The 18,998-nt window shown below is 34.9% G+C and overlaps 1 protein-coding gene across 5 annotated transcripts in view; it reads left to right on the top strand.

Annotated features, from left to right (window-relative positions):
• Window positions 1-18,998, top strand: part of PIBF1 (progesterone immunomodulatory binding factor 1) — a 170,899-nt gene that overhangs the window by 46,692 nt on the left and 105,209 nt on the right. For all 5 annotated transcript variants that reach the window (XM_014566953.2, XM_006193839.3, XM_032496881.1 and 2 more), the window contains one exon: window positions 8,423-8,521. In XM_014566953.2, coding sequence (XP_014422439.2) covers window positions 8,423-8,521 — 99 coding nt within the window. The remainder of the gene's footprint in view (window positions 1-8,422; window positions 8,522-18,998) is intronic.

Here is an 18,998-nt window from a genome sequence, read left to right as displayed (position 1 = left end):
TAAAATCATGGGTATATTTCCCTGTGCTGTACAATATATCCTTGTTGCTTACTTATTTTATATATACTACCTGTCTTTTAATCCCCTACCACTGTCTGACTCCTCACCTAGATTTTCATATTTACATAACATAATAACAAAAGCTACATTGGATATGCATAAATAGATGTATCCCATACATTGTAGAGATAATTAAGTGGGACATTTAATGAGGTTGTAGGTATTGGTATCCCTGTTTTACAAATGTGGAAACAGATACTGAGAGGTTATGATTTGCCCATGATTACAGACTGTTTAACTGGTGAAACTAGATACTTCTGACTCTACAATGTTGTGCAGACTCCCATCTTACTGATCAAGACTATGCAAATTTTTTTAATTTTGTCTTTTATTTTTTGTTTAGAGGGGAGGTAATTAGATTTATTTATTTTTAGAGGAGGTATTGGGAATTGAACCCAGGACCTCATGAATGCTAAGTGTGCACTCTACCACTTCAGCTATACCCTCCCCCAAAGACTAGACAAATTGACAAAAGATTTCTTACTGAAACTCTAATTTTGGTGGGAATTTATTTAGAAAAGAAACTCAGTCTTTTAAGAGAGTTTGCAAACCCCACTTCACACTTAAGGGTTGAGTGTTGATCATTAGAACTTTACAAAAACATTCGAAATTTTGAAAATTAGGAAAGAGTGTTTTGTTTTTTTATAAAATGGTGTAATTTTTTGACAAAGTCTACTTCTCGACTCTACTCTCCTAACTGGAGTTGTAACTGGAGCCCGTCCCTTCTCTGCTGTGCAGGGACTCAACTCCATCACTTCTCCCCTTTGTCTCTATGTTGGCAGTTTTCCCCTTTCTACCAGATAATTCCCAACCATGTATAAACATATTATTTCTTCCATCTTTAAAAAGCCTCTTTTATCTCCACATCCCCCTGTAGCCACTGCCCCATTTTAAGCTCCCCTTTGTGACCAGATTCCTACACAGAGTTTATATACTCATTCTTGACTCCCATTTTTAAAAATCTACTACCAAGCTTTGCCCCCTCATACCAGTCCAACAAAGCTGTTCTTATCAAAGCCCCCAGAGATCTTCATGTTGCCAAAAATCTAATGGTCAGGTTCTCAGGTTCTCCTCTTACATGACCTCAGCAATATTTGATACAGTTGATCACTCCCTACTCCTGGAAACACATTCTTTAACTGGCTTCCAGGGTACCACACTTTGACTTTTCCCATTCCTCACTGGCTGTACCTCCTCACTCTCTTTCCTGGTTCTCTCCATCTCCTTGACACCTTTTGCAGCTGCCTCCATGAATTTCCACCTAGTTATCTAATAAGCATCTTAAATTTAACATGACCAGAAGCAAACTCTGTCTCTCCAACTTTGCTCTGCCATCAGTCTGACCCAGTGCAATTAAAGACAACTCTAGTCTTCTGGCTCAGACCAAAAACCTTGAGGTCATCTTCAACCTCTTCTCTTTTTCAAATTCCATATTTTATCCATTAGCAGATCCTTTTGGTTGTGTCTTCAAAATTTATGATCTCTTATCATTTTACAGATACTCCATTGGCCCAAGCTACCATTATCTCTTGCCATAATTTCTGCAAGAATCTCTTAAGTGATCCCCCAGCTTCCTTCTGTTTCTGTTAAACATTAGGTCAAATTGGATCACTCTTCTGCTCAGATAAAAAGGCACTCCATCTCACTCAAAGTTTAAATGATTAAAATGGCCTGTGACACTACATGATCTGTGCCTAGTGTCCCCACCCTCATTTTACTACTCTGTTCTCACTTGCTTAATCACCTGTTCCGTTAACAGGCTTGTTTCCCACCTCAGGTCCTTTATATTTACAGTTCCCTCTGCTTAACCCAGCATTCACAGGTACCCGAGAGCCCTACCTCCTCACTTTCCCCACATCTTTAGATGCGCCTACTCTAACATCTGTCCTGACCACCCTGCCACACCTGCTGCCCATTCGCGCCTTCTTTGCTTTATGTTTCTTCAAAGCACTTAGGACCTACTGATGCACATTTGTTTTCTTTCCTACTGGGTGTAACCTCCATGTGAGTAGGGATTTCCATCAACTGGTCAGTGTTGGATTCCCAGGTACTAATGTCTGATCTATAGTAAGTGCTCAGTAAATATCTGTTGAATGAAAGAATGAATTGGTCCTACTTTTGAGAAATCAGAGTATTAGCTTAGATGAAAACCTACACAAAGATGTATAATGAGATGGATTTGATCAGGGCCAGCATGGCGACTGACACTTAACCCATCCACCAAATTCATCTAGTTTCATTTTAATATATGACATCTTGTTCTATCAGCTACTTCTTAAATCTCAACACATTAATAGATTTTAAACAAGTGGTTTGCATTTTGGTGCTTAAATCTTTAATAATTTTTCAATGACTTATCTACTTTTGGCTAAAGTTGTCACATCTATAAAATGAAAAAAAAAATCTGCTTGAGCACCAACTAAAAGAGAAGGATAGGAAAGTGGAGCGTGTCATTCAGCAGTGTCTCAAGAAGTTTCTACTCTTAAAATGCTTAGCTTTCCCCAAGAAATTATGTTACATAAAACTTCTACTTTGCTCTTTTTTTCATGTCCTGTTCATTTACTTTTCAACTATCTGTATTAATCAAAGGAAAATTATCAGTTGATTATTTAATAGCAGATAATCTACTTTGGAATTTTTCTATTTCATGCCATCTTAAAAAAACAAATGCAAATGGGCAGTTTTATGTTTTGTCCAGTAAGAAGTGTCTGAAGGTAGAAGACATTAATTCAGATGCTTTCCCTATAAATATGCTTGTTATGTAAACAGCCTGTTTCAGTCCTTGTTTGTTCCAACTGGAAAAAATATGTCCACTTTTATTAACCAAAAATATTTTCACATGGAGGCAGAAGGAGAAGGGGTTGCTTAGTTGTGCCTGCTGAGCTCTTCTGACAACCATGGTTTTTTAACTGTTTATCCTTTGTAGATTTCAAGTTCCAAGGCATTAGTGATGTTTATTCAAGCTATCACAGTGTTCTTGGCATTGCCAGATTCTGATTTGTTCCTATTAGAATTTCATAGGTTCCTAAATTTTTCTCGTTCTTCCAACATTTTCCTCACCACTGTTCAAGGATAAATTTCGATTTAGCCTATTGGTACCATGAAACTGATCTTCTCGTGGTAAGAAAATATATTCCTTCCTGTACGGAAGCCTGATGTTATTCTGTGTTATGTCCTGAGGTTTTCAGGTTTCAGGCGCAAGATACTTTTGGATAAACTAACATGAATGAAGTCAGTCATCTGTGCACAAATATACTAGTTTGCATATGAAGTATATCTATTTTATTGTAATGTTGAAATCCTTTTATTTGGAGAAATAGTGAAGAATTTAACTCTTTAGGGAGAGGGCATAGCTCAACTGGTAGAGTGCATGCTTAGCATGCACAAGGTCCTGGGTTCAATCCCCAGTACCTCCTCTAAAAATAAATAAACCTCTCCAAATAAATAAATAATAATAATAATAACAAAATAAAAATAAAATGCAGCTTCTTTAGAACACATTAAAAAAAAGATAAAGAATTTAACTCTTTAAGTTTCTTGTTTGAATGCTATAATTTAAGTGATTGATTCTCTCAGCTGTTTGTCTACAAAAGTCCTTGTGTATGCCTATTTCTCTGGCATAATTATTAATAGCACCCTCTTTTACTCTAAAAAGCACCTAAGTTGAAAAATACATCATCTAGACACTATTGATAATACTAGGATACTCACTGTTCTTTTGCATTTTACGTAGGATTGATAAGCTTTTTTCTGCCCTGTTTCCTCTCAATCCACCTCCCACACACAAATACAGGATGGGTGGGGAGAGAGAAATGTGTGTACATGGGGGATGGAGTTAGTAGGAAACAAGATGAAAGAATTATGCAGAACATCTTGGCAATCAAATGTTCACTTTCTAAAAAGCATTTCTAAGGATGAAATATTTGAATTTTTATATTGTAAAACGTTTGTTATAATATTGGCCAACTCCCAACATCTTTCTCTGTTATAATTACATTTCATAATATATTCAGTTTGCACTTTTAAAGCTTTAGCTCCATTAGCTTGTACATGCTATCAGTTTTTCAGGTTTGTCTCTTGAAGAATATTTGAATTCCTGCTATTTGTCCTGTAATTGTATTTCTGTTACATTTTTTAATGCATTTGACATTTGCAAATGTATAGTTTATTAGTTATGTGACAGTTACGGTTTTATATGTGGCAGGAATAAATCCATCTGGTGTTTTATCAAACCAATCTGAATTTGAAAGAGCATGGATGAAAACAAGTATATAATATATTCACAGTGCTTCCAAGGCGTTTTTTTTTTTTAATTGAAGGATATTCAGTTACAATGTGTCATTTTCTGGTATACAGCATAATGTCCCAGTCATGCATATATATATATGTGTATATGTATATATATATATATATATACATATATATATATATATATATATATATATATATGTATATATATATATATATATACATATATTAGTTTTCATATTCTTTTTCACTAAAGGTTATTACAAGATAATGAATATAGTTCCATGTGGTATACAGAAGAAATTTGATTTTTATCTATTTTTATATATAATGGTTAACATTTGCAAATCTCAAACTCCCAAATTTTTGATTCAACATGTATTTGGGCTAGGAAATAATCGGGTAATAGAAACCTCAGAATGACAGAATTTCCCAAGGAGAAGATATCTGTGAAAAAGGGGAACTATTACAGCTTAGTAAGAAGAGCATGGACTCCTGGACCACACAGGTTTCTGCATTTGAGCTCCATGGTTTACTTGCTGTGTGACCTCTGTAGGCAAATGCTTAACTTGTGTGTGTTTCAGTCTTCTCCTTTGTAAAATGGAGGTAATGAGGCACACTACACTTTGTGGAGTTGTTGTGAAGATTAAATAAGTTGTTAAATGTGAAATGCCTAGAAAAGCTCCTAGCACAGGGTAAGCACTCTATGTTTGCTATTACTGTTACTGTTGGTGGAAGAATAGCTCAGTTTCTCTCTCTCAGACTAAGCTGGTAACTAAGCTGGTTGGATGTATCTCTGTCTTTATGTGAAAAGGAGTTGTGCTGCTTCTTGTTAAAGTGTGCAGGGTGTGGGCGGGACATAGAAGACATGGTTACCTGATTAGGAAAATGGGTTTACACGGAAATCTTAACAACAAACACCTATGAGAGGACCTGTTGGTAGAAACCTCAGATTCTAGCACTTTCTCCCATTCATCTCAGTTTTCTCTTTTTAAATTAACTTTTTAAAATTTTTTTGGTTTATTTTTTATTTATATTATAGTTGATTTACAATGTCGTGTGAATTACCTTTATTTGTCCTTCAAGGTCCAACTTATACATCTTCCCTTCATTCACTCATCTGTTCCTTCAGTTAAAAATAATCAACTCCTCCTCTTCTTTATGTGCACAGATTTCTGTTTATGCCTTAATATAGCACTAATGATGGCTAGCTGAATGATGGAGATTGTGGCATAGTGAATACAAGAACCCTCTAATCACACCTCTTCTTATAAGCTCTAATGTTAGTTTATTGTGGGGTTTTTTGTTGTTTGTTTTTGGTTTTCATGGGGGAGTAATTAGGTTTGTTTATTTAGTGTTTATTCATTATTTACCGCCATTGGTACTGGGGATTGAATCCAGGACCTCGTGCATGCTAAGCACACACTCTACCTCTGAGCTATACCCTTCCCTCCATTGTGGGTTTTATTTCATACCCTGTGACTTGCTTTTCTTCTTTCTTTTCCCTACTTTCTTTCTTCTTCCAGTTTTATTGAAGTATCACTGACACACAGCACTGTATAAGCTTAAGGTATGCAGCATGATGATTTGACTTCTGTGCATGAAATGATTACCACAAGAAGTTTAGTGACCATGCATCATCTCATACAGATGCAAAATTTTAAAAAAAAGGAAAATGTTATTTCCTTTTGATGAGAACTCTTAGGATTTACTGTCTTAACAACTTTCATATATGAGCTGCAGCAATGTTAATTGTGTTTATCATGTTGTACATGACATCCCTAGTATTTATTTATCTTATGACTAGAAGCTTGTTCCTTTTGACTGCCTTCATCCAATTCCCCCTCCCCTGCCTCTGGTAGCCACAGATCTGACCTTTTTTTCTATGAGTTTGTTTTTGAAATATAATGACCTACAACACTGTGTTAGTTCCTGGTACATAACATAGTGATACCATATTTCTATACATTTCAAAATGTTCACCATAATAAGTCTAATTACCATATTTGCTTTTATTTCTAATGCCCATTGTTGCAGTTAAAGGAAATACAGTTAGGGACCAAAACTTCTGTAACTATGCATCTAAGCATTTCATGATTAATTAGTAGTGTAAATATATCTCCTTGGACTTTTGCTATTGAAATAACTTACAGAATTGTAACGCTACAGTAATTGATAAATGAAAATTGCAACCATAGTTTATCCAGGGCTGAAAAACATATAAATATTTAATATACTTTTTGAATTGTATTCTGTCTATAAAATTAAATTTCGTGTTTCAGTTAATTTGATAATAGTAGAATATTTTTTGAAGGTCATTGCAACCAGAATGATATCAGAAAATAATGACATGCCATTTTGTAATATCTACTTTAAAATGGACCTCCTCTTAGATAATCTTATACAAAAGTTACTGTCTTTTTAATAAAAGTTATCTGTACTCCAGTTTTTTTTAATTATTTTATTTCTGGCTCATAAGCTGTTTTACTGATAAATCTTTGTTGGTTGACATGTTTTAAATTTTAAATTTGTTGTTAGCATCACTGTGCAAAAGACGACATTGAATACTGACACAGCAAGTGTGACCACTAAGCATTTCTATCTAATAGTTATTAGGTAGGTTTTTTCAAACTGGGTTTTCATGACTCCCTACTAGCATTCTCTATGAATAATGAAAACCAAATTCTAATATCCAGTCCAGTTCTTCATGGGAGATAGGGTGATACAATGTGAAAAACACTCACTTTGGAGTAAGACATAGCTGGGCTCAAATTATGGCTTTACCACTTAGGCTGAGTGACTTGGGCCTGGGGACTTAAGCCCTCTAAACTTCAGTTTACCCAGCTGTAAAGTAGGTTAGAAAGTACAACATCAAAAATTTGTAGGGGTTAGTGAACATAATCATTTAGTCCAAATTTATGTTATAACTGTTAGAGAAGAAGATTTAAAAAAAAAATTGTGACTCTCCAAAAGATTACTGTTGGTATTTTTCTTAATCTAAACTTCCACTTTGATTAAAAATAACAGGATTTTTTAAACTTTTTTTATTGAGTTATTGTCATTTTACAATGTTGTCAAATTCCAGTGTGGAGCACAGTTTTTCAGTTATACATGAACATACATTCATTGTCACATTTTTTTTTTTCGCTGTGAGCAAAAAACAAACAGGATTTGATCTTTAAAGGCCCATACCTGGCTGTAACACTCCTGATTACTCACTGTTGTTACCTCCCACCTTTTGGACATTCCCCTTAACTGTCCCTTAATGTATCTTTCTGTCAATTTCAGTCCCTGCCGTCGTCAGCATTTTAAGTCGACGACTAATACTCTGGCCTCATTCTTCCTTGAGCCCTACATGAACATTGACCTTCATCTCAACTCTGCTTCATTTAGCTACTCTGATGGTTACACCCTGGATCTTAAGAACTAAAATTCTGGAGCTGAAAGCACTACTCTACCTCTGAATCACCATTCCCTGACAGCAGTCTCTAGTCTTCCATTTTACTTGTACAACCACTTCTTAATGTTTGTCATCTTACCAGGACTTCAAGTCCTTTGTCCCTTCCACTGTCTCCTAATCTCAGTCCTTCTGTGTTCCCATCTCTTTCTTTTCTCTACGAGTGAAATCCCAAAGCCCATCAGTTCTGCTGTTCTCTTGCTCATATCCCAAGCATCAGCCCCATCTGGGTTATTGTGATCTCTATATTGTATCTCTCACTGTAATATTTTATAGATCACTTATTAACTTCTCAAAACCTCAGCCTTCTTGTGGAAAATGTGTTGGTAATTATACCTACCTAATTAGATTATGGTAAGGATTAAATGAGTTGCTGTATATACAGTTTAGCCTACCTTTGACCTGTGTGGAGAAGAATTGTGGAGAAAGGTAACATGACATTTAGAGATTAGACCATGTTTGTACCGACCCTGCTGTGTGCTGCTAGAGAAACTCACCAAGCCAGGCACGTTCATGTAATATACACTTTGGCTTACCAACCCCTAATGTGTCCCTAAGGTTATCAGTCAGTCCAACTCCAAGCAAGCCCATTTATGAGTCTTTAAAAGGTGGGTATTTATGTATTTGGAATACCTGAAACATGTGTCTAAATTTTAGAAACCTCCGAGAAGCGCGGGATAATGCCATGGCAGAAAAGGACCGAGCAGTGACAGCTGAAAAGGATGCTCTAGAAAAACATGATCAGCTCTTAGACAGGTAAGCACCTGGAAAATGGAAATGTTAAAACTCTGATTTTTGTTTCTTTTAGTCTTTCTTTTAGAATATATCTTTTTAATACAAGCTTAATTTTTGTTTCAGTTGAAGTATAATTTGAAATGTGATAATTTACATGTGTAATAATTGCATAGATTGAAACAAGGTGGAGAACAGCTCCATCACCTGAGGGAGTTCCCCTCTACCTTTTGTGTCAGTCTCAACCACCACCCATCAAGAGGCAAACATTTTGTAATTTCTGTCACCATAGTTTAGTTTTGTTCTTCTTGGACTAAAAATAAATGAATCATACGCTAGGTACCCTTTTGTGTCCCTAACTTCTTTCACTCAACGTTACATGTTTCACCCATTGTATGTTGCATCAGTGATTCATATCTTATGTTGATCAGTGATTCATATCTTACTGTTGCTGAGCATCAATATACCACAATTGGTTTATTCATTCACCTGTCAGTGGACATTTACTTTGTTTCCAGTTTGGTGCTATGAACATTGTAATATGAGTCTTTTTGTGGGCATATGTTTTTATTTCTCTTGGATAAATACCTAGGAGTGAAATTGATAATCATCAGATAGGTAGGTGTTTTACTTTAAAAGAACCTGCCAAACATCTCCAAAGTGGTTGTACCATTTTATGCTCCCCATTTCATTCTTTAGAAACCTATATGTTCTGCTTCATGTATGTTGGAGAGAGGGGAAGTGAGAGAATGATTTGTCTTTAATTTATCAACAGATAAGTTATTTAAATAGCCTAGTTAGAAGGAAAATCACTCATAAGTATTAACGTAAACAATGTATTTTAGTGTTTCGACAACATGCAGAGTAAACAGTGGTTACCTTTTTTTTTTTTAACTTCTCATTTTGAAGTAATTTCAGACAGAAAAGTTGCTAAAATAGTACAGAAAGTTTTCACATACCTTAGACACACTAGTAAACTTGAAAATAAACTTTGTAACTAATCTCAATGAGTCTTTTCATTGTTAAATGAGGATTGCAGACTAATTTGTGGTTTAAGCAATACGCGAAACTAAAAATTCAGGCCAGGTTTTCATAGAATTAACCTATTGTTAATCCTCAAGAATGTCAAACTCTTTGAGAATGGCTCAAATTGTTATACTTCTGCTTTCACATCAACCTTATCAACTTGACCTATGGAGGAATTTTAATAAATGTAATAATGAAGAAATCTTTTCCATGCTGATTACAGAGATCCTAATATAAAACAAAAAATTTATAAATCAGAGTGCTGGTGCAACCTATTTTAAAATTACTTTTATTATGTATAATCCTTCCATGTGTAACTCTCTGTGATATCCACTAAAGAGTTACTTGGCTTTTTGTTGATACTGTTTTTGAATGTGATATATTTAGTAATGGCTCTAGAATAATATTTATAGACAAATTAACAAGCTTTAAAAGAAAGTGTAAGATTTTAGCTGGTGAACCAGAACTTGTATTCAGATAGAATCTCATAACTTCCTAGCTTTGGTATGTTTTTGTGAGTTTTGAGAGAAGAGAATAATAAATTTGACCTTAAAATTGGCTACTTTCTATTTATACTAAGCTTTGTAATGTCCTAAACTCTGACATCTAAAATGCTTCCTATCCTACTTGTCTGTACACTAGAAACTGGTATTTATCCTAAAAGCCATGGGATACTTTAGTACTAAAAGTATCTTCTGAATTACTGAGAATTCAATAATGTAAAGCAAGTTAGAACAGTGTGTTGCACACAATAGTACTATAGAAATGTTTGGTACTATTATTACAGAAAATTTTGTTCAAATAATCCTGTTATTAGGCTTTACTAATTGAATTTTTGCTATTCAAAAGTTGATCATATCTTTCCAAATCATTTTCCACTACCTATTAAATACATTGGAACAGCTTATTTTTAAATTGCCACATGAAATGAGGTTTATTTTTTCTTAATTCCTTGAAGTAATCATAAAACTTTGCTTATTGAGAGGCTAATTTTCAGCCAACCTTAAAAAAATTATGAGTTTTAAAATCAAGACAAAGAAGGAAAAAAAGAAAATGTTTCTAGACACAGTAAAACATTTTTGGTGTAGTGCTCAGAACTTTAAAGGATATTTCAGGACCAAGGATTTATTGAACAAAGGAATGAGTAATATCTGGAATCTAAAACTCAGAATAAGCTTGGACTTTAATAAAATGCTTGAAGCAGCTAAAGGTTCTTATCTGATTTTTGCGCTATAATATCAACAAGTAAAGGGGAAAACCCTCATGCTTAGTGCTGCTCAATGATTTCAAAAACGTAGGATGCTGGGTGTCCCCTGTGATTTAATTCTTCTTTAATTAATCTGTAAATTCACTACAATTGATGTCAAAAGTTTCAAAAGGCTTGTAGTGAAACTTGACAAACTGACTGTAAATTTTTTTTTATATCTGTGGCCATTCTTGTGACTATTCTTGTAGCTTTACTCTTCCTACGAATTGTTATGGCTACATTTTTCACGTTAATACCTTTCATCCACCCAGTATCCATTTTGGGGTATGCTGTAGATATAAAATATATTTTATTTTGTTCACAAAAATACCAGTTTCCTTAAGTTAACATGTAGCTATAATGGGATCCAAATAAAAATACAAGCAATTTTTTTTTGTTCATTCTACACTCTAACTTCCTCTCATGTTGGATGGTGTGAGAAGAGCACAGGCCCTTTGGGATCCTGGGAAGGGAAAATGAGTTAGGGTTGCATTGGGATTAAGTGGTTTGCAGTCACTCCTGTTCATAGTTAAATTATTGCTAGCCATTTCTGAGTAGCAGTGGCTTCCAGGAATACTCTTATGACCCACCGTGCAACATAGGTTACCCATGGGTTATGAGAGATAGGACTGTGTCTCAGGGACCATTACTGGAAACAGGGCTTCTTGGCTTTTTTTATTCATGGAGGGAGATGCATGAAGCAGTAATTTAGCCTTTATTTTGGAGGGGATGACCTGGCAGTATTCAAACCAGTGGGTACTTAAACTTTTTACTGATGTGGTGGGTTCCCAAATCTTCATGGTGTTTTCTCCCAGCTTCACTGAGGTATAATTGACAAATAAAATTGTAAGATATTGAGTATAATGTGATGATTTGATATACATATGCATTGTGAAAGGATTCTCCCCTCATCAAGTTGATTTTTTTTCCATCTATCTATATTTACGTTTGGGTGGGAACATTAAAGTTCTACTCTCTTAGCGAATTTTTTTAAGCAAATTTCAATTATGCAATACAGTGTTGTCAACTATAGTCACTATCATATACATTAGATCCTCAGACTATTCATTTTACAGCAAGATTTTTTTAATGAGACATCAAATCTATGGTTTATATGTAAAAACTAAATAAGTGAGTTTCTGAATAAGAACAAAAAAATTGTACCAGGTTACTCAGGTATCCAGCCAGGTGAAAAAATGGAACTTTGGATCCATACCTTACACTTGTACCAGGGTAAATTCCGTGTAGATCAGATATTTAAATGAAAACTATTAAAGTACTAGAGAAACCATAGAAGAATGTTTTCATAATCTTGGATCATAGAAGGCTTTTGGAACTCAGAAGATGTAAAAATTAGAGTTCAGAATCTTGACTACCTGTACATGAAAATTGTTAGTACTGGTGTTACTACCATAAACATCAAAAGATGCATGCAATCTGGGAAAAAATATTTGTAACTCCCATCACAGTCATGTGACTAATCTCCCCATAGGAAGACCTTCCTACAAATCAATAATTAGTGAACATTAGATTCAAATTAACACTGTATTAATTTTCCTTCAAAAACTGAAAGATTGATGATACTGCTGTGTTTGCAAGATTGGAAAAACAGGCAGTCTTATACATTGTTAGTGGGATTTTAAATTGGTGCAGCCTCTGTGAGAGTAGTTTAATAACACCAATCAGAAGAACAAATGCACATTGTTCTTGACTCAGGAATTTCACTTCTGGTACGTTATCCTACAAGTATCCATGCTAGGGACAAAATGACATGTTTATACCAACTTACTCTTTATAGCATAGGTTGCAATCACAAAAGATTGGAAGGACCCCAGATGTCCCCTAACATTTAGGAAGTAGTTACAATAAGTTATAGTACATGGATACAGTTATAGAATAAAACATGTAGCCCTATGAAAGGAATGAAAAAGGAATGAAGCAGCTCTCTGTTCTGACAAGGAGAATTCTTTGAGATACGTTGTCGAGTGAAAAAAAGTAAAGTGCAGAACCATATACATATATATACATATGACAGTCCCAGTGTATATATGCAACAGTTTTTTTTTCACACAGGCTTTATATATAATGCTGTCTTTTGTATACAAATTAAAGAGCAAAACATGACATACATGTGTATTTTATGTTTGTGTGTATTTGCTTATGTATATACAAGCACTTATTACTTGTGAAGCAGGAATTTGAGCAGGTGGGGGACAGATGGTGGATATAGATATTTTACAATACAGTTGACCCTTGAGCATGCGGGGGTTACACTGCATATAATTTATAGTTGGCCCTCCATATCTGCGGTTCCCCCACATCCTCGGGTGTAACCACCTGCGGACCTTGTAGTGCTGTCGTATTTACTATTGAGAAATAACCCATGTATAAGTGGCCCCTCGGAGTTCAAACCTGCATTGTTCAAGGGTCAACAGTTCTGTTCTTTTTCACTTCTTAAATATTGAAACTTGCCAATATGTTCCTTATTTTTCAATGTTTTTAATTAAATGTAAACAAAGAATGATTACTATGAGTACTCATATGTGAATATATATCAAGTCTTAATTACTGAGAAATATTGAGGTATATCCCTGAATACCCCTGTTGGACTGTTAACTCCCTCGCTGGGAGTGAATAAAAGTAGTAAATAAATATCATCTTGTTTTCATAAATGGGGAGATGGTAGTAGATTCTTGCAACTATTACGAAGAGACTAGTAGATCTGATACATCATATTTTGATAATTTGTAACATACTTTGGTATAATGAGTTGATGTAATTTTATATAAACTTTAAGCAAGTTACTTAATTTTTTTGAAAATTAATTTTTCATTGTCAGGTAGGGACGATGATTCTAACCTTTCAGAGTGTTTTTTCAGGCTTAGATATGATAACATACTAAAAGTACATGGTTTAGATTATGCTCAGTAAGCAGTGGTTTTAGGATTGCTATTAGAGGTTAGCATCGGTTGTCTAAGAAAGAAAGGCTGTTTTGCTTTCTTATCATTCCTGTTTTCACTGGAGTAATTTAATTTCCTTTAAGAGCTTTTCCTTTGCATCCACGATTTGGCTGTTAGGCACAAGAGGCCTACTTTTCTGCCTGACTTGACTTTTGATGTACCTTTCTCACTAAGCTTAATCATTTTTAGCTTTTGATTTAAAGTGAGAGACATACGACTCTTCCTTTCACTTGCACTTAGGGGACATTGTAGGGATACTAATTGGCCTAATTTTAGTACTGTTGTGTCTCACGGAATAGGGACGCCCTAGGAGAGGGAGAGAGATGGGGAGACAGGCAGGGAGTCTGTGAATGACCTTAAGTGCTAAGCCATACAGTCTGGGCGCCATTCTGTTGAATGACATGATTAGAGCTCTCAGTTTTAGAACAGTTACCTTAGAAGAGTGAGTGATAAAAATAGGACTAAATTGATAGTCGGGGAACAGTTGAGAGAATATATCATAAATAGTTCTCTGCCTTCTATGGCACGGTTTATAGCACCCCAAAACAATCACACAATAGTAACATCAAAGATCAGGGATCCCAGATCACTGTAACAAATATAATAATAATGTAAAAGTTTGAAATATTGTGAAGATTACCAAAAAGTGACGCAGATACTGAGAGGGCAAATGCTGTTGGAAAACTGGCACTGATAGGCTTGCTCGGTGTGGGGCTGCCATAGATCTTCCGTTTGTAAAAAATGCAGTATCTGCAAAACTCAGTAAGCAAAGCACCGTAAAATGAGGTATGTCTGTATAGGCTTAGAATTGAAATGTGAAAACAACTTGGAAGATTTCGATATGGAGATACTTCTCTACAGCAGTAGAAGTTATATCTAGAATGTGGTCGGTGATTATTTTATTTATAGACTCATGCTGAGTCTGGGCACCCAAGCTCTAAACCCAAAGGTCTTAAGAGGAAAATGACCAAAACTGTTCAAAAGATTTTTTAAATGTCCTCTGAGTGCTAGATTTTAACTTCCTACAAATATATCCGAAGCATTCTTAGACGAATGAGCTGCTTTTCTCACATGATAAGACCTCAAGTAGCAGAACTGAGACCACTGGGTAAACATTATGGACAAAAATAAAGATAAACCAAGCATTCAGTAGGATTGTGTTTGTGAGGACTGAAGCATCAAGTAGGTAGGTTGATGAGTTTGAAGTCCCTTTTGATCCTGGAATTATCTGTTAACAGCTCAAAAGAGTTAATCCACTGGTACAGTTACCACGAGAAAGGAATGGTGAATCCAAGCTATTTTTGAGAGTATTTTCTAAAGCTCTGCAGTTCACTTTTCCTCTTTTTTTTTTTCAAAATAAAAACCTAGTGTATAGGACTTTCATTTTTTAAAAAACACTATGTATTTTTTTTTAATATCCACGGGAATTCTTCTGAGTATAGATTGCTTACAATATTTGAGAAATATCCTATATTTTTTGTGTGTGTGTGTATAGTGAAACCCAAGGAAAAATATTTTTTGTTTTATTTTTCAGAGGTTGGGTTTTTAATACTCAAGTACGCAATTCTGGCTTCCTTTGTGTCAAAATCGGAATAAACAAATGTGTTTCAGTCTTTACATGCATTGTGATTTCCCTGAATCGTGCTTAAGAAAAGCCTAGGACATGTCTACACACAGTTTTCTAGTCAGGTATAATTAATCTCAACTTTTTCATTTATGTTGGAAGTTTTGCTTTACCAAATGCTCCATTTCATAACTAAACAGCCTGTGTTATTATAAAAAGAAATGTAAGGAAGTAGTAAGCCACTTCCAAACATAAATGAAAAGGGCTTTTTGCGCACGGACTTTAATTTTCTGCAGAAGAATGGTTTTTTCTCAGGCACATAAAAGACCTGTGTATGTCCCAGTTCAAGTTTAACAATTTATCTAATAATAAGTAACAAACACCCAGCTTTCATGAGCACGAACAGTTATTACCTCTTATTCTGTTGCTTTGAATTTCTGTAAGCACTCTGACAATCCTTTCTGCCACAAAGGGGAAATTAAATTCAATCAGTGTGACTAGAATAAATTTGAATACACCGTTACACCTGGGGATCCTGCTGATGGGGCATATATTTGAATCTAAAGTGTAAGCTTGCAATCCAGAATTAATTTTAATTTTTTTTTTTAGTTATAGCTATTTTCATTGTTTTTGAAACTATGTTTCAGTATATTTGGAATGGTTTTCACTGTGTCAGAATTTTTTAATGAATATTACTTGAAATTATGCTTTCAATCCCTACAACTTCTCTGGTAATAGGAGAATTTTGGCCTCATTTTTTACTCATAGAAGACAAAAGTAAGAGGGAATTGGAGATCAAGTGAGCAGAGTAAGTGATTTTTATGTAACATTGGGTCAGTTTAAAACTTGATGTAGAAGCCAGCTGTCCTAAATTTCCATTCAGTGCTTTATCCCTAAGAGTGGAACAGTTTGACGTGCCTTTATTCTGCCTCTTGTCATATTCTTACATTGTTTTTTCTGTGTTTATCTATTTTTTAACATGCTGCCAGCTTCCTCAGCAGGCAAGTAAATGTTTGTGTCATTTGCAGTATAAACCTAGTGGGATAGAGGACATGAGATTTGAAATAAAAGCTATAATGAGATTTGAAATAAAAGCTATAGTGTTGCACTTAACCTTTGTTTACTTAATTCTGTGATAATTTTATTCATGTTCTTAGTTTTCATGGTTACATAAAGTAATGCACATCATAATTGTTAGTTGAATGCAGAAGTTCTTAATTCTCAATCCTATATTAAGTTATTCTTTTGACCTTCTCTGTGAAAGAAAAGATACACAATAAATTCGAGCTTCTTAAATAATTTTTTAGTGTTTGAATTTTTTTCTTTGATAATTTGCAAAATGCTGTCATTATTATAAGCCACTCTAATGATTTTGCAGAGTTTATAAAATTATCTTTTTTTTTAATTTTGGGGGAGAGATAATTAGTTTTTTATTTGTTTATTATTTATTTTAATGAAGGTACTGGGGATTGAACCCAGGACCTCGTGCATGCTAATCACGTGCTCTACCACTGAGCTCTAGCCTCCCCAAAAAAACTTATCTTTTATTACTTGATTTTTCTTATTCCTTGAAATGTTCTATTTGCCCACTGGTTTGCTTCGTTTATATTGAAATAATGTAGCTCCATTTTCTCAAATTTTCTCTTGGCTTTTAAGCTGCAGTTCCATTTGGTATGTATTTGTCCACTTGAATAGGATCTCTCAAGCTGGACTCTTTACATCCTAAGCTACCCACAAGTGATTCCATTCCTTTCCCTGTAAAGGCTTTGGACTTAGTAGTACATAATGTAGTGTACATGAAAGCATTAAGAAATTTATTGCTGAGGTGAAACACCTGTTCCTGAATTTATTCCTTTTCAATCTAGACAGAAGACTTGGAAAGGAACTGATAAGAAACTCTCATATTCAGATCACAATGTTTGGATTTTATTTTTATACCACCTCTCATCTATCTTCATTTTTCTTTATTAGATGTTGTTCTGAGCTGAAATTCCTTGTCCCACCAGAAACAATGGCCCAGGCAGTCCTTTAACCATTCATGGATAAGTTATTGCTTGTAACTGGGCTTAAATAGTACTACTGATTGTAAAGTGATACATCTTTTCTCCTCCACTTCAAAAGAATACATCTTGAACACTTCTGTGCAGCATGTCAGAACACACACACACACACACACACACACACACACACACACACACAAAGCAATTTGTTACTGTTTTCTGTCAGTCTTTTTTTTTTTTCCAAGAAGGACTGGGTGGCTTCTGTGGCAAAGAAAAAAAAAGGATATTTACTATACATCAGGAGAATTAATGATAGATGCCAATATTGTTAACCTGAAAATCTGTGCAACAGAACGTCTGTATCCAGTAATGGACTAGAGTTATCAGCATATTTTGTTGCATAAGTGGAACAGTTGCTATAGAGAAAGCTGTTTCTATACCTACTGACATAAACCTCTTCTCTCGATCGATCCTGAATGACTCTGAATGGCCGTCAGTCGTAGGGGATCAATTCACTGTTGACCTTATAAAATTAAGGCTGTGCTCCAGCATTCTATCTTGGTCCTTATTCTTTTTCAGCTTCTTATTTCAAATTTCCTTTGTGCACAAAAGCTACACTGATGGTGCAAAGAACACCTGAGTATCTTTTACCTAGATTCACCCCTTTTTAATGTTTTACTAACATTTGTTTTATCATTCTTATTCATTCTTTCTCTTTCTCTCCCACCCCCCAGCACACATTATTTTTATCTGAATAGTTTAATAAATTGAATCTATCATATACTTTTACCTCCTCACAGTTTCTTTTCCAGAAATAAGAATGTTCTCTTACATAACAGTACACTTATCAATTTCCAGACAACATTGACAATAATACTTTTACCCATTTTTGTCAGTTGTCCCAATGACATCTTTTATAACATCTAGAATTATGTTATACTTTTAGTTATCATGCCTCTTTAGTCTCCTTTAATCTGAATCAGTTCTTTTCTTTTCTATTTTGTTTTCATGACACTTGGTCCTTTTTATGTTGGATTGTTTGCATGTATCTATATGATATATATATATCTCTTCCTTCTGGGGTCTCCTCTCCTGCTCGCCTTTAACTGTCTCTTTAGGAAATGACCAACAGTGTTTTTGAACTCAAACCATACCTTTTCTTGTCTCTTATAACTTTATATTTCCAGCTACCTGATTGATATTTTTACCTCAGTATTTTTCTGGAACTTTAAGCTCAGTATGTCTGAGTTTAAACTCAGCTTCCTCCTGCATTCACCCTTCCCAAAACAGAACGTTGCTTTCAGCTGACTGCACGTTGATAAACTACACCGCCATTTTTAAGTCATTTCTGTTTGAACTTTCAGAATGGTAATCCTTTCCCCTTGAGTATGTACATGTGTGTACATGTGTGATCACGTGTCTGATTTTGTAGATTCCACCCCTATAATATTTCTAAAATCCTCTTCACTCCTGTTGCCATCATCCTGGATCAGCATCTCATTATTTCTTGACGGTGTCATGTTGTAATTGTGCACAGTAACCTCTTCATTGGTTGCCCCGCCTCTCCCCACTCAGTTAATCCTCTTGCCTGGACCTGTTCTTCCTCTCTGGTTTTGCATTCTGACTAACATCATCATCTGCCCGTCCACTTGAACAGGAAAGCTGGTAGTTCACAACATATTTTTTCCCCTCTCATTCCCCTTCC

The sequence above is a fragment of the Camelus ferus genome, chromosome 14, assembly GCF_009834535.1.
Source record: "Camelus ferus isolate YT-003-E chromosome 14, BCGSAC_Cfer_1.0, whole genome shotgun sequence".
Taxonomy (NCBI): domain Eukaryota; kingdom Metazoa; phylum Chordata; class Mammalia; order Artiodactyla; family Camelidae; genus Camelus; species Camelus ferus.
Note: the sequence above shows the minus strand (reverse complement) of the source record. Positions and strands in the feature narration are given on the sequence as shown.